At 39.1% G+C, this 15,874-nt stretch overlaps 3 protein-coding genes across 3 annotated transcripts; 1 reads left to right on the top strand and 2 right to left on the bottom strand.

Moving 5' to 3' along the window:
- Positions 1 to 97: 97 nt before the first annotated feature.
- LOC103986772 (probable sulfate transporter 3.3) lies at positions 98 to 3,412 on the bottom strand. The gene is made up of 13 exons (XM_009404866.2): positions 3,116 to 3,412; positions 2,977 to 3,025; positions 2,684 to 2,891; positions 2,438 to 2,609; positions 2,299 to 2,364; positions 1,995 to 2,108; positions 1,803 to 1,919; positions 1,609 to 1,735; positions 1,243 to 1,529; positions 976 to 1,166; positions 801 to 889; positions 330 to 406; positions 98 to 244 (listed from the first exon to the last, which is right to left on the bottom strand). The coding sequence occupies exons 1-13, from the start codon at positions 3,410 to 3,412 to the stop codon at positions 98 to 100; spliced, it is 1,941 nt and encodes a 646-aa protein (XP_009403141.2).
- Positions 3,413 to 8,084: 4,672 nt separating this feature from the next.
- LOC135614245 (probable WRKY transcription factor 9) lies at positions 8,085 to 9,540 on the bottom strand. Its single transcript, XM_065111392.1, has 3 exons — positions 8,745 to 9,540; positions 8,552 to 8,665; positions 8,085 to 8,473 (listed from the first exon to the last, which is right to left on the bottom strand). Exons 1-3 carry the CDS (start codon positions 8,976 to 8,978, stop codon positions 8,120 to 8,122), a joined length of 702 nt encoding a protein of 233 aa, XP_064967464.1. The 5' UTR covers positions 8,979 to 9,540; the 3' UTR covers positions 8,085 to 8,119.
- Positions 9,541 to 11,375: 1,835 nt separating this feature from the next.
- LOC103986728 (transmembrane emp24 domain-containing protein p24delta4) lies at positions 11,376 to 15,163 on the top strand. Its single transcript, XM_009404823.3, has 4 exons — positions 11,376 to 11,649; positions 14,421 to 14,630; positions 14,733 to 14,809; positions 14,902 to 15,163. Exons 1-4 carry the CDS (start codon positions 11,431 to 11,433, stop codon positions 15,044 to 15,046), a joined length of 651 nt encoding a protein of 216 aa, XP_009403098.2. The 5' UTR covers positions 11,376 to 11,430; the 3' UTR covers positions 15,047 to 15,163.
- The last annotated feature ends 711 nt before the right edge of the window (positions 15,164 to 15,874 follow it).

Genomic DNA, 15,874 nt, shown 5'->3' with positions numbered 1-15,874 from the left:
AATATGTCAACATCACAAATTCATCAGCTCAAAGAAGCTCAAATTGTAATGCTCTTGGATGCATAGTGTTGGATAAAACTTCATGCTCCAGTTTGTCTTAAGCAGACTCCTTGATGAATGGAGAAAGTGAGATCACTGCCTCCCGTATTGTCAGGTAAAGGGAACCCACTCCAAGAAACTCATGTATTTTATTTGCTCTTTGAAGTTTCTCCATGACTTCTCCCATTGGATTCACAAAGATAACCTGCAATCAGATGATACTGGCTTCAGGAGTCAAGATTCAAGAATGTGATGCAGAACCAGCTCAAAATAGCTCCATTTGTGAGTACCTCAAGGCCATCTTTCTCTGTTGACTTCTTTAACTCATTTAGAAATGTGATTCCACTGGTATCCACTGTTGGCACAGCTGAAATTTATTCCTAAGATGTTAATATAACATTGATAAATACTTTTTTTGTTTTAAGGCTACATTTTTCCAAGTATAAATAAAACACAGTTTTCTTTCTTTATCTCCAATACTTTGTGAATAAGATTATGATGCATAAAACACAACTTCATTACTTTGATTAAGATTATGATGCATAGAATAGAAGTTCTTTTGTTAATATTTTCTAGAGATGGAAATATGCAAATTAACACTGTAGCATTGGTAGGTGTTATGGATACATGCTACATTTACTTTTAACAAGACTAACTTTTTTCATATATATAAAATTACCTAATAAATTCATCAGCTTCACTAATTTGTGGTGGATGAAAAGAAGGTAGAGTAGATTTAGAATGTTGACATTGGATCATACCTGACAAATCTAGGATTAGAAACCGAAGACTAGCTTCTTTATCTTCCATGGTGGTTTCATTGGTTTCATTCTCTATCCACCTTGTTATCCTGCAAACAACAAGCAACTCACATTCGAGTTTAAGCCTAACTTTTATGTTCTTCGACACACAGAATTAGGAGTCACTGCAACATGCCTTTCGTTCAGATAAGTGGTGTTGGAGAAGTTAATGGGGGCTTCAATGGCAAGAATGAGGAACCCAGGGACTCCTTTAGCTTCCTCGTACTGATGCATGTCTCTGTAGATACTCGTCCCTGGAATGTTACCTACGGCAATCATCTTTGGTCTTGTGATCTGGAGAAGGATCCTAAATGTCGACAAACCAATCTACACTCACAACGATTCAAGAGAAATATCGGCAACAATGTTGGACGATGAGATGCAATTAACATGCCATTATTACCGCGATCGCAAGGCCCTGTTGCACCGAGACGAAGACGACGCCGAGGAACGAAGACAAGCAGACAAGGAAGTCGACCTTATCCAGCTTCCATATGTTGCATGCGGCGGGGACGTCGACCAGGCCGACGACTGCTGCGATTATGATGGCGGCGAGCACGACGTTTGGGGTGTAGGCGAACAGGGGCATGAGGAGGAGGAGCGTCACCATCACCGTCGTCGCCATCACCACGTTCGACATGGCCGTCTTGCACCCTGCGTTGTGGTTCACAGCCGAGCGGGAGAAGGCGCCTGAGATAGATCCATTTGTAGATCAGCCTCCTCTGGGTGATCTCGTACCGGACCGCATGCTAGTGCCGTGATCGATTACCCGTGGAGACGTAGCAGGAGGTGCAAGAACCCACGACGTTCATCAGTCCGATGGCCATCATCTCCTTGTTCCCGTCGACCTTGTAGCTCCTCAACGAAGCAAAGGTTCTTCCACTCGCGATTCCTTCCTGTGGCAGCACATGGATCAGCATGCTTGTTCCAACATGTTCTTTCTTGATGGCTAGAAGAACTCACAGCGAGGGAGATGATCCCTGTAACGAGCCCAGTTTTCATGGTGGCGCTCAAGTGGGTACCGTCGAACAGTAATTTGTCCCACGATGGACGATTCAGGCCACATCTCAGCTTCCCGATCTGTACAGTAATGAAAGGAAGATTGGAAGCAGGGCTCACCAATGAGAGAGAAGGGACATGGGATATGGGACTGACAGTGCTGATTCCATGATTCTGAGCTTTGAGCAGGAAGACTACGAGTGTGGAGACGATGACGGAAGCCAGTGGAGCTCCAACTGAGATCCAGTACAGCTTTGGCCTTCTCATGCCCTGCATCAGATCATCCACTGCACGTTGGTTAAGGAGGTTGACTATATCTATATCTCCCGCTGTGATCATCATTACTTCATCCATGGATTTATGGCCATGGATGAGTGAGATTCAGATGATAAGGTACGGAACATGTTGTACATGTACGTGTAGCCAAAAGCAAGCAGGACAAGATCTAGAGAGATCATACCACGTGTCTCGCCAGAAGCAGGAAGGCCAGGAAGCAGATCCCCATCGCTGCCGTTTGCCATGACCACTGCACCCAAACAAAGCAACATCTAAGGAGGAGGAGAAGGAGGGGGGGATGCTAATGGAAGCAAGAGATGGACCTCATTGGTGTTGTGGAAGACAGAGCTCATCACCGGAACCACGCCCATCTTCTTGGTGAAATGGACGATCCCCAGGAGGTTTCTGAGCTGCTGGAGAGAGACTATGATGGCAGATCCGGCCATGAACCCGACCAACGTAGCTTTGGACAGGAAGTCGATGATGAATCCCAACCTTACCGACACCACAGACATGAATCCAACATTCTCTGTTATGACCACAGAATTCGCCATGCAACGAACCCTGACCTTAATATCCCGACAGACGCTTGGAAGAGGCCGGCGAAGAAGGTGGCGGTGAAGGCCAGCTGAAGGAAGAGGTAGGGATCGGTGATGGGGTTCGCCACCTGCCGCAGCATCGACCCCATTACGAGCGACGTGATGGACACCGGCCCGACCGCGAGATCCCTCGAGCTCCCCAGCACCGAGTACACCAGCGGCGGCACGAAGCTCGTATCTACCACCACCGTCGCAACGTGTAACATACATACATGCATGCATGCATGGCACAAAACCCCAACCCTACTGCTCGAGAGACTTACAGAGGCCGACTACAGGAGGCAGACTCGCGAGCTTGGCATAGCTGATTCCCTATAGAGCGCGCAGCAACTCACGTCACCTCCTAACGCAGCAAGATCCATCAAGAACACAGCAAAAGAGAAGGAAAAGGTAGATGGTTGCCTGTGGGATGGCTAAGCTAGCGATGGTGAGCCCGGCGACGAGGTCGGACTTGAAGAGGGAGAAGCTGTAGCTTGGAGCCCAGTCAAGGACCGGAAAGAGGTACTGAGCCGCGAGCACCCACTTCCTCTTGAGTGGCTGCCCTTTGAACCGGCGGAACGGGTCGTCGGGGAAGAAGGTCTCCTTCATCCTCACCTTCATCTTGTCCACCGTGCTCTGTGGTGGCGGCTCGGCCACCCTGTGCACCGCCTCCGACGTCTCCACCTGTCCCTCTCCTCTCCTCGTGCACTCCCCCTCCATGTCAATTTGCTCCGTCACAACCGGAAACAAGTCTCGGGACCTCTTCTCTTACGCAGTCCATTCGATCTCCTCTTGCATTTAAAAGCCTTGTTTCTCTATCTGACATCCGTAGAAAGAATGCTTGGGGACAAAAGGAGAAGGTGGTGGGGAGGAGGAAGGGAGAGATGCATGCGATGGGAGGAGATGCATGTAGAAGATCCATAGAATATGCTAAAAGGATGAGGAAATTCTTGTATGGATGTGTCAATGGTCGAGTCCTCTACTCATTCATTATCTAAGCATCTTCTTCTTATCTCTTCCCCATCTTATATCTACGATTTTAATTAACTTATCATGTTCTCATTACAACAATTCGACGGTGATATAAAGGACTCACTCAAGCTTCACTTTAACTCGTTCGTATTCGTTCACGTGGCTGCTGCAGATAGTTGGATGTAATGCATCGACAAGTGTGCCATGGAGTTTCTCAAACACAAGGATGAGGAAGCTGATGTTGAATTTTAAAGAATATCTTTGGAAGATTCTAAATTATTATTATTTTTTTTATCTTTTAATTTTTTTTAAAAAAAAATTAATATATAATTTTTAAAATTGTTGTCTTCATTTTTTTTTCCTTTATTTGGTTTCATCTTGGTTAATAGTACTTTGTTATTGTTACTTGATATATTATTAGAGTAATAAGTATTTTAAAATCTACTTAGTGAAGAAGATAATTTTTTCAGACGTATTAAACTTTTTAATCAGTCTAACTATAAAATTTGAAAGATTTGTTTTGAGTCCTATCTAATAAAGGAATATCTATAGACGTGATATATATGTTTTATTAAAAAGATTTGATGTCATAAATAGATAGGACTCAAAACAACACCATCAGATGTCATAAATAGATTGAAGATATTAAATATAAAAACTAAATTTATATTAAAGATATATATTTTTTATTATCTCTTTTAACATATTATTGATTACAAATCAACCTAAGAGATTTGAATCACTCTTGTTGCATTGCTCAACAAAAGAATATAGCTCTATTTAGAGAATAATTTGACAAATACTATCTAGGTGATCTCTCAAATTTTTAGCATTTTTTGAAGATTAAAAATTTATGTTTAGAAATACCACTCTTAGATCCAAATAAATATATTTTTTGATGCACGAAAATTTTTTTATATTATTTATGATGATAGAAAAGAATATATTATTTATGTCATATCTATTTAGAGATGTTAACAATCATCCTTAGTATGATTAAAATATCTTCTTACTTGTTATGAATCCTTAACTCATTAAATGGTGAGAGAATCTAATTCATCGGGGAGATGAAGATATTTTTTTATAAAAAAAAATAATGATAAAGTTAAAGAGAAGAAGGATGATGCTAATAGTCAACCAAAGTCTTCTTCAAACAATGAGTCATAAGGTGAAACGTAAGTAAAATAGAAGTATAGATCGTTAAAAGATAAGACTAAGACTTGTTGCACAAAGGTTTCCTTAAAAATATAGAGAAGATTATGAGAAAATCTTTAGTTATATGGGTGACATCTATTAGGATGGTGAATCTTTAACAACTTGATGTGAGGAATGTCTTTGATAAAATTGACAAGGACATTCATATAAAACAATCATCCAAATATACTTCTATTTTCAAACCAAATCTCTCACCATAAAATCATTTGAAGATCTTCAAATCAAATTGGGATTTATATCCAAAAGTATATTGAAGAAAAATATTAAAATTTAAAGTATATTTTTTGAAAGATTTTAAATTATTATATTTTATCTTATCTTTTAAATAAGTCGATCAGATAAAATTGTAAAGAAAAAGTTCTCTTGATTTTAATTATTATTATTATTATTATTATATATATATATATATATATATATATATAATCATCCAAGTTGAAGTGTTGGATGAATTTCAAGAGTAATTTAAAATCTTATAAATATTTTTCAAAAAATTATTTTATTTTATTTTTTTTACTTCCTACTATTCGAAAAACGATTATACTTGCATTTTTCCTTTCTGAAAGCTGACGAAGTCAATCGTGTGGCCAAGAATTCCAGATGCTGGCCAACGTCCATATCAGATTACATAAGAAGCACGTAAACATGTCATATGCTGGGAGAAGGAAGACGAAAGGAAGTGAGAGATAAGACAGATTCCGCTCTCTTTATACATTTCGTAGTGCAGTTTTGATGGAACGTCATGTCATGTTACATAGAACATGTAGACAGATCAAAGATATAATGGAAGCGAGAGAGAGAGAGAGAGAGAGAGAGATGGGCAGTGCGCAGTGTGAAGATCTCTCGTTTGCTTTCCTGCAGCATAATATCCATGGAAGCAGTCACCTATAGGTCAGATACATTTTAGCTTCGTAGATTTGATTTAGTATTGTTATTTTCTTCTTTTCACTTCTTTTCTAAAGGTTCCCTATGGATCATGTTTTGTATATTGCAGAAATCAAGCTGAGAACTCTTGTGATCTCACTCAAAAAATAATTTTGATGCAGAGTTATTTTCTACTTATTCGATGGAAACAATAGTTTATACTGTGTTTTTTTCGAAAGGCATACTATGTATTTTCATATTATATGATGTTATTAGTGGCATAACCTTAAGTATTACATATGCTTTCAGATGATCATATCATATGTTTCAATTAAGCTCAATTGCAAGTGTGATTCTTCTTCTGAGGGAAACTGTCAATGGACTGCTATACATGCATCCATACAAAGATTAATTTAAATTCATTAGTGGAAATCAATGATGGGGCAATCATGCAATCATTTACAACAGGATGCATGAACATGTATATCAAATATGTGTATGTACACAAGTGCAGATACCATATACGGCATTTTTTATTATTACATACGATTAAGAGAGCCACTGTATATCAATCAAGTTATTATATCAACTATCATATCGAATCATATTATGATCATCGGTATCAAAACTAACATAGCTAGGAAAAAGAGATTCAATTATGACGATGGGTATCGGAGGCTTCCGAGGGCGAAGATCATATTGTAAAAATTGATATCAGAGCGAACATAATATTAAATATGACAAAAAAACTAAGTGGTAATGGAATTAAATTGACTAAAGCCAATAATTTTTAATTTAATTAAACCCAAATGAAAAGGAATATACCTATCATATCGTCGAAAATTAATCTATCCTTATCCACTTGGGTAGTATTATAGTTCAAGACTATACTACATAATTTACTATTTTCTATGTTAACTTATGGTATGTATGTACTAACCTCTCTAGTATTTTCTATGTTAATCCTTACATATCTTTCACACATATTAATTCATTTTAAGTGTCTACCTTTGACCTTCTCGCCCTTTTGATTATACAAATCGATATTAATCTATTTTAAATACACAACTCGGATCTTCACATTTCTTGTTCAAATTTTCTGTCGGCGCATAATCTATCCTTGTGATTTCATTTAGAATTTTCTTTCCATAATTCTTGGATAAAATGTACAATCTTAGGTGCATTTTTTGATGATTTCACAATACCTACTTTGAAACAACATAACGAAGACTTGGACCCCTAATTTGGAGAGTTCAAAGAGTCATCCAACTCCATGTGATGAGTCCACGAGACCGACCATAACATTAGGTCTAAGTCAATCGAGCCTTATAAGAACAAAACACAGTATGTTTTGACCAAAAACATCATTTCTTATTTGTTTGTATTATCAATCAATGACTAATTTTCTACGGATATCCCCCAAAGTCAAAAAGATGCATGACATAAGGAAACCTTAATAGCTCGAATGAATATGAACACAAGAACCAAGTTACTCACGACACATCCTTAACAGTTGTCACACATAATTGAAGCATAATTGGATGGTCAATGCAATAGACATGATTCGTTGACATGACCTAACATGAAGCTCAAAACATTCTTGTTGATCGTACATGAAATATTAATATTTATGTTTCAACGATGGAGTTAATTGTAAGAAGAATACAAAGGAAATGAGGAAGTTATGTCAATGGCTAAGGCTTGTGATGTGAATGGGGGTTTAGTATGTGATTTTTTATCTTATATATGACATGATAATTTGGTATGAGAGTAATGAATCTTTCATATTGGGATCCATTATGCATTCCAAATAAAAAATGCAATTATTATATCACACATGATACATGATGTCATATGATTTATAGGATCAAACTGTGGTCATTGCTTTATAAATCCTAAAAATATTTTGATGTTGGGACTACTAATTATGAAACTTCAAATTGCATTAGAACAGGGAAACTAAGTTGATTAACCACTAGATTATACAATCTTGTCCTGTAAACATGATTTTATATATGTTTAGGGTTTTGTCCAACATGCTAATACTGTATTTTCATTTCGAACTCAGTGGAGAAAACTGACTCAAACTTTTGAGCTGACAAATAGAAGCTTAAAAGTGTTTATCAACTAATATTTACAATCATTTTCTTAATCTAAACACCTACAGTTCTTCACTATCAACACTTTGCTGGCCTTTTTATGTGCTTCTCAAATCCAAAACTCCAATCTGCAGAAACTTCTTTATAGTGACAGATCTAATTACAGAATATTCATGAACTATGCCAAACATGATGACAAAGCAAAGAACTTGAATCAAGTAGCATGACACTGACATGGTCATGACATGTCTTATCTTAAACCCAGACCTTGTTGCTACTTCTACTGGTACTTCCCCCATTCTTTTGATCCAAAGTTGCTCCAGTGTGGGTAGCCATGGCTGATGCCTCCACCGAAGATGCTGGAGGAATAGCTGGGAGAAGTTGCCAAGCCGTCCATGGTTGGTAGATGTGGAGATGAGTTCGCCAGGTAAGAGCTGAAGGAAGCTGATGGCACACGGTTAGGAATGTTGTCTACAATGGAAGATGAGGAATCTGCCAAGTTCATTGGCATATGATTTGCTGCTGTTGCTGCTGCTGTGGAAGCCAGTGCAGTTGCAGCAACAGGGAGGGGATGGTCGTGTGTTCCTTCGTAGGTGGTCACCAGTATCGACATGTCCTCCAGGCATCGCTGCACCTGCTCGATGGAAGATCATATAGTGTGATTGATTCACACCAATTCTGGAACTCCTTCGTGAAGAACAGTTCTACTAACCTGCTTCCTGACCGGGCATGCTGGTGTGACCGTGCACCGATAGTAGGCTCTCGGACATGGATTCCCCTTCGCAACCTTTTGCCCATACTTTCTCCATTGGCATCCATCGTTCATCTGTAAGATCTCTCGGAGGAAGAGGATTAGCTCGGATCCATAAGATGAACTTGGGGTAGCATGTAAAAAAGGAGCTTACGGTAGGCCCTTGGCATCTTGCTCTCACTGAAACCCTAGTTCTTCTGGTGGTTGGATTGATGCTGTGACTCGTGATCATGGCCGCATCTTGGAGTGGTGCCGAGCTTTTCGAACCCTTACCTTTCTCCGCCCTCGCATCCACTCCTTCATGTGGATCTGCATGTGTTTGCAGACTCAAAGACAAGCTCAACTCCGTAGCGTCGTCTGAGTCAATGCCTCGATCGGCCCCCACCATCTTCGGATCTTGAGAACTCTCTGCTCCAAGCGAAAGAGAAACCTGGAATTCACAGGAGAGTTGAACTATGGATATTGGAGGAATGTGAAGGGGAGGGAATGATTACTTTTAGCTGTTCCTGTTGCAGGATGTCTCTAAATCTCATCCGTAGCTCGTAATAGCTCTTCCGGCTGCGATCGACCACCTCTCGCAGCATCTTGTTCTCTTCCTTGACGCGATCCAACTCAGATTGTAACATGCACAGCTGCATCAACTCCAAAAGCCAAATCATAACACGTAACAGAAGGGAAGAACACAAATCAAGAGAGATAACCTCATGTTTGATCATATCTACGGGCTTCTGGTTCTCCTCCCGATGGCTATCTTCCTCCTTGTCTTCTTCTTCTTCTTCTTCCACCAGACGACCACCATCTTCACCCTCTTCTACTGCTCTTTCCTCATCTTCTGCTGCCTCCAGGGACAGATCTATCTGCATCATCCTCTCCTCCCTCTTCCTCTTCACTGACATGCTCTTCTTCTAATCGATGCCCAGACTCTATTCCTCCCTGTCTTTCGGTCTCTCTGATGCCACCAAGACAATGAAGTCAATGACCATAGCCTAATTTTCCATCTATCAAAACAAAACCAATGGGGAGTTATAGGAGACAAACATCGATCCATCCAGCTGCCAAAGACTCAAGTATCCTCAGTCAACGCCATGGAATTCTGAGGCTGCTGTCCTTGTCACCACCACAACATGAGTATTCCTAAGGATACATCACGCTTAGTTGCTTTAACTCACCACAACATGAGAACTTCTTATCGTTGCAATGTTTAATGGCTCCATTTCAGGTCAACCAAGACATGAATGGTCTGTTGCATGGTTAACATCAAGTTGGGGGTTTAACAATCACCCAAAACATATTCCTCTTCATTGACTTGGGTATTCCTCGTGGTCCGTGCAAGACCTATGACCTGTCTCTACGTGCATGGTTAGGGCTTTGTAATGGAAAGTATCAACTTGCTCAATACATATTGCAGATGTTACACACCCTAAACTGTGGTCAATGCCTTGCAAGCTTGAAGAACACATAGCTGATCTTTGTTTAGGAGGCATTGGAATGAAACTTATAACAGAATATATAGCTTCCGAGATCAGCCTGGAAACTGTCAACAACAAGACCGCCAACCTCCATTCTCTTCCCACCATCAAACTCATGCAGAAGTATAGAATAAGAGTTGCCAAAGCAACCTCCAACATACATACATAAATGTATATGTAATGATTGGGAGCCTCTCCTTGGAGACATAAAACTATAATTAGGGATAACATTTAGAAGGCCAACAGTGTCTTCTATAGTAATATGAGTTGAATCTCACATATCTTTGTTTGATAGTTTCTTCCTTAAGTTGTTCTTACTAGGGAATGTTCAGCCAATAAATTTTGTTTCTTACAGGAGGATATCCAGTTGTGTACTCTTTCTTGGATTATGACCACCTAAAAGATTGAGGCTCAGAATGAGTCATTCTTGCTCAACATTTCTACTTAAACAAAATAATTAAATGGTTACAACTTGCAAGATGTCACTGTTGATTTATAGTTCTAAATTTTCGATGAGTGAGTTGGTGGCTTAAGTGTTAACTTGCAGAATTAAAATTCAACTTTTTAAGCTAAAATAAGTGAATCAGGTACACTACCATCAAATAAAGGTTTTATATATATTAGCGAAGAGAATATTGATTTATATACTATTTGAATCTTACATACATTTTATATGAAAAATAATCAGATCTAGATATTATTTTTTTATTAATTAAAATAAGATTCTATAAAATAAAATTATTTTATCAAATTTTATAAAAATAATTTTTATTTATCATCTCCAAAGTTAGTCGTTAAACTAGTTGTTAGGAGCGACACAATTAGGTCTATGCCCGAAAGGGAAGTATGTTGATCCGACTTATGGTGTCAAAAAGTCGAATTGGAGCTAAATTATCGAAGTAGCATTGAAGTATCAAGGTGAAGCTCTTAAGGTGTCAAAATAAAGCTCTTGATGTATCGAAATAAAACTTTCAACCGACTAAGATCTTTGAACTCTCAAAGTTTTGATATTGATCTCTTCATTCAAGCATAATATAAGAGTCGAGATAAAAGAGAGAGAAAAAAATTATACTAGCAGAGGTTTTCTACCTGTGAAATAATTAAAAAAAATATTTTTTTAATTATCTGCATGCCAAGTTGAAGGGGAAAATAAATTTTTGCCCTGATCACATTTCTTATCCGAACAAATTCCTCTTTTTTGGGGCGTTAATTTCTTTAGTTTTTGCCATTTTTATTTATTACAATATTTATGTAGTGATTCGAACACTGGTGTTTTGGTCCGACAGCACTTGAATGAGTCGTCATATAATAATACTCTGCTTTTAAGACAAGAAAGGGGAGAAGCTGAGTTGGGGGAGAAGGGAGGTCGAGATGAGGCGGCGCAGCGCGGTGCTCCTGCGGCTCGCCGTGCTGCTGCCGCTGCTACTGCTGACGGTGGCGCCGGGGGCGGCCGGGGTGTGGCTGAACCTGCCGGCTTCCGGCACCAAGTGCGTCTCGGAGGAGATACAACCCAACGTGGTGGTGCTCGCCGACTACGCCGTCGTCCATGAGGGCCACGCCGAGGGTGGCCTCCCCACCATCGCCGCCAAGGTCCGCTCCTCTAATACTTCAGATCTATTGTTCTGTTTGGTTCTTGATTGGGAATAAGAGCTTGGGATTCGACTTGAAACTTAGGTTTCTATCGAGGTTGATCTTTTTGATCTGTTAGATTGGAGTTTCTTTCTCATCAATAAGGAATGATATATGAGATGATTGAGGTCTTATTAGAATACCAGAATGAAGGAGATGGAAATGGCTTTTAGATCTCTCGAAACAGATCCAGAAGATTTGACTTTTGAGCTCTTAAAGTTTAGATTTTGAGTTTCTAGGGTTTGGTTGAACTTGTTACAGTCGTGGAAACTGTGAGCATGTAATGTGTGAAGGAGAATAGCTGGAGTATGCTGAGCCCTTCTTTGCATCAACTTTTGGGTTCGGCTCAGGAATACTGGAATAAAACATCAAATTATGGCTGCAACCTGTAAATTGTTCGATAGCAATGTTGGTGCACATGCTGGGTTCATTAAATGTTTCATTGAGGAAAATTTCATAGGCTAACATGTATGCCAAATTAGTAGAATTTAACTTATAATGAATCATAAAGTATTTCTTGTCTACTTTTTGGAAAATTACATTTTTAATTTGCTTGAAGATATAAGAATGTGTGGTTAGGGTTCGAAGAAGATATATGCACTTGGTGCACCTGGGCATGGATGAAGCCGAGCACAGCCCAATGGACAAGGTTCCCAAAAATGAATATCTTAGGGCTGTTCATATATACAGAGAGTGACCTTTTCACTTTGCATTTAGAAAAAAAAGGAGGGTTAGATATATATATGTAGCCTTTATCGTGCATACAGGGTGGGAGAACTAGATGAAGGCAGTCTTAAACACTCACAGCAACTGACTTTTTTGCTTGATTCAAACATTCATGCATCGCCCCTAGTTGATTAACCTATAATACTACTCGATGTTATCATCCATTACAGAAGTACTTTGGTGTTGTCACCTTCCAAGCTTAAGCACAAAAATATAACTCCATAAATGATATGTATAGTTTTAGAAAGTGGTTAGAGTTTAGTTAGGAATCTTTTCATAGATATCTTCCAACTATGGCAAAAGATTTTGTTTCCAACTACTTGAGTTGGCTACATGATCTTTCCCTTAGTTTATCTTTATCAAGGCCTACATGCTTATTATATCTACCTTTGTTTTTTGGGTTGTACTCTCTCTCTCTCTCTCTCTCTCTCTCTCTCTTCCCTCTTCCCCCTGAAATCTTGAAGTTTAATCTGCTTACCTTTACTTATTTGTTGACTACAAGGTTTCTGTGGCATGTCTTAGGTCCATAGATGATCTTCCCTTCTCTCATCCACTAACCTTTTCGAACTAGCGACTAAAATGTTTTTGTGGCATATGTCCCAGCCCCACAGATGGTCTTCGCTTCGCTCATATGCAATTGGAGCTATCTCTAACACACTGCATCTTATAACACTCCTATAATTCCATTCCTATTATGTGTTGCACACAGAATAATGAGTTTCTTCATTTGTTAAATAGATTGAACCTTAAGAAGTTTGCTAAGATATACTTCATTGAACCTAAGGTTCCTCTTTTTTGCATTATGAATAGCTAGCTTCATTCTATTACTGAGGCTATGCTAATGTGGTTAGACTCATTGGAGTCGATATGCTCACCTGCATGAAGATATTTTCTTTAGCCAGAAAATAATCTCCCTAGAGCACTTAATATCCTTGTTGGTTGACAGTATATTTGTAGATATTATTGCCTTTTATCATTGTTGGCAAGCTGTAAATTTCAACTGAAGTTGAATATTGAACTTAGAGCAGTGTTATCTTCTGTTAGCAGTATCTTTACATTTGTTACCATTCTTTGTTTGCATTACGTATCCTTTTCTGTAATAAAGATCCTTTAAAGATGCAGAAAAGTTACTTAAGAATACCTAAGTACCCAAAGGATAGATGCGATTGTGATTAGTTCAGTCACCATTCAAATATCTAGAGGGTATATATGGATCAGAATAATGGTCTTTTATTTGGGGGGGCTGAGATATACCAATCTTAGTAGAACTATCCCATTTTCCCCTATGGTTATTTAATAGAAGTTGGTTGCAGCAAGGAATTATTCATTGTGTACCCAAGAAGTATCTTGCGTCATATTTGAGATGATATAGTCACATGTTTTGTATCTTGCGTCAGCAGATATAGTCACTGCAAGCAGTTGAAGTATCCATACATCATTGCTATTCTCTTTTGATGAATATGCACTTATTCGGTGATCTATCTCATGGTATCCACCATCATGGCATGATAAGCTAACTTCACTGTCTGAGACTCAAAGCTCTGAATTGTAGATGAAATGGTTGTTCGAATGTTTGGAGCTATTAATTTTTTATGTGAAACCATGGGGCCCACATTAATTGTCATGGGGAGGGGATGACATGGGAATATGGGATGTTAAGAATTAGGAGGTAGGCTTCTGTCTTCTATTCAGATTCAAGCAATAGAAACACATTGAAAAGGATTCACATTCCAAGAATCCTTTGACTTCTGTCTTCTTCTCAGATTCAAGCAAAACTGAAACAATGGAAAAGGAGTTCATATCCAAGGACCAATATTATTCTCACATGATCCCACTTGCTGCTATTCCTTGTAGATCGGAGCTTATCAACCCTCCTTATTTTGTCCTTGATTAACACAACCAAGAAGTTGGGATCAAGGGAGGCCTCAGAAATTGTATATATTACCCGTAATACTGGTAGTCTGACGTATATTTGGACCGTTGTTGAGTGAGTTGCTCTTGTGCAGGTCACATCACCTTATGGAAATACGCTTCATCACAAAGAACATGTTACAGCAGGTCAGTTTGCGTTCACAACTACTGAGGCTGGCAACTACCTGGCTTGTTTCTGGATAGATAGCGGTGACAAAGGAGTAGACACGAGTGTTAGCCTTGACTGGAAGGTTGGAATTGCAGCAAAGGACTGGGATTCTGTTGCGAAAAAAGAAAAGATTGAGGTGAGCACTTGTAAATATAAATTACCTCATCCACCTGATTCGATTATGTTCAATTCCAAGTCAAGATGCATTATCTTTGTGACAAAAATTTGCTAAATTTAGGGTGTCGAGCTAGAGCTGACAAAATTAGAAGCAGCTGTGCAGGCAATCCATGAGAATTTGCTTTATCTCAAGTCCAGGTACTTAAAAAAGCTGTGGTTCCATGCAAACTATGGATTACAATCTGCTCAGATAATTTGTGATTTTGTTCCTTTTTCTTTCTTTCTTTCAGGGAAGCTGAGATGAGGGAGGTGAGCGAGCGGACCAACGCAAGGGTTGCATGGTTTAGTATCATGTCCCTTGGGGTTTGCATTGTAGTCTCTATCTTGCAGTTGTGGCACCTGAAGAGTTACTTCCAGAAAAAGAAACTTATCTAGGTTATGTTTGTGTACTCTTACTCTGCAATTCTTATCAAGATATGGATGGACTTCAAACAATGCTGTCTAATATGGATTACAACTTAGTTTTGCAGCAAAGTGACAACATTTCGAGTAGTTCATCTTTTTCCGACAGTATGAAATGTTAACATGAGGTTGTCTACATGGAAAATGTGGCATCCAACATCTGGATTGAACTTAAGCTTCTTGCAATTTATTACTTAGATTTGCAGGTTAGAACACAACTTATAGGGAATCAGATCGACTGATATCGGTGCTCGCTTTTAAGACTGGATCGGATCCATGAATGATTCTGGCCAGATTCCATTTGGTTGGTCAATCTGCCCTTTTCAAAGCTGAGCTGGCAATAATAGATTTGCGGCTTTGACTCGTAGCCGACGACGAATCGGGTCGCTTCTAGTGGGGTATTCACACAGGCGGCGACTTTTGTCCTCGGAAAAGCGTGGAAACCGCAGGATTCTCGCGTGGCTGCCATGTCAACCGTAGTATACCAGTCAAAGTCCATGTCAGCCGTTATTAATTGGTCAATCTCGTACCCATCGATAAAAAATCACACAATTAGTGATAATTAAACTATAATTTAATGATAATTAATTTATCTAAATCTATAATGTAAACATGTCATCGTGGCATTCAATTGTCCCGCTTGTGTTCTTAGAGTAAGTAGTACATGTCCCAAGGAAAGGTATCGAATCCGAAACCCAATCTGGAATTTTGGGGCTTATTTAGATCTGTACGAGTCCGAAATCCGTAGATAACGGGTTATAGATTTGATATCAAAACCAAGTCCGACCCGAAACCGTGTCA

Source organism: Musa acuminata, chromosome BXJ2-6, assembly GCF_036884655.1.
Source record: "Musa acuminata AAA Group cultivar baxijiao chromosome BXJ2-6, Cavendish_Baxijiao_AAA, whole genome shotgun sequence".
Taxonomy (NCBI): Eukaryota; Viridiplantae; Streptophyta; class Magnoliopsida; order Zingiberales; family Musaceae; genus Musa; species Musa acuminata.
This window is presented reverse-complemented; position numbering and strand designations above follow the sequence as displayed.

Excerpts from the sequence above, each read along its gene's own strand:
- LOC103986772 (XM_009404866.2), bottom strand. The coding sequence starts at position 3,412 with ATGGAGGGGGAGTGCACGAGGAGAGGAGAGGGACAGGTGGAGACGTCG. Across the intron at positions 1,530-1,608 it reads CTCCTGCTACGTCTCCACGG|GCGCCTTCTCCCGCTCGGCT; the intron begins GTAATCGATCAC and ends GATCTATCTCAG. Across the intron at positions 245-329 it reads CAGAGAAAGATGGCCTTGAG|GTTATCTTTGTGAATCCAAT; the intron begins GTACTCACAAAT and ends ATCTGATTGCAG.
- LOC135614245 (XM_065111392.1), bottom strand. The coding sequence starts at position 8,978 with ATGGTGGGGGCCGATCGAGGCATTGACTCAGACGACGCTACGGAGTTG. Across the intron at positions 8,666-8,744 it reads CAAGATGCCAAGGGCCTACC|ATGAACGATGGATGCCAATG; the intron begins GTAAGCTCCTTT and ends GAGATCTTACAG. Across the intron at positions 8,474-8,551 it reads CATGCCCGGTCAGGAAGCAG|GTGCAGCGATGCCTGGAGGA; the intron begins GTTAGTAGAACT and ends TCCATCGAGCAG.
- LOC103986728 (XM_009404823.3), top strand. The coding sequence starts at position 11,431 with ATGAGGCGGCGCAGCGCGGTGCTCCTGCGGCTCGCCGTGCTGCTGCCG. Across the intron at positions 11,650-14,420 it reads TCCCCACCATCGCCGCCAAG|GTCACATCACCTTATGGAAA; the intron begins GTCCGCTCCTCT and ends GCTCTTGTGCAG. Across the intron at positions 14,631-14,732 it reads CGAAAAAAGAAAAGATTGAG|GGTGTCGAGCTAGAGCTGAC; the intron begins GTGAGCACTTGT and ends TGCTAAATTTAG.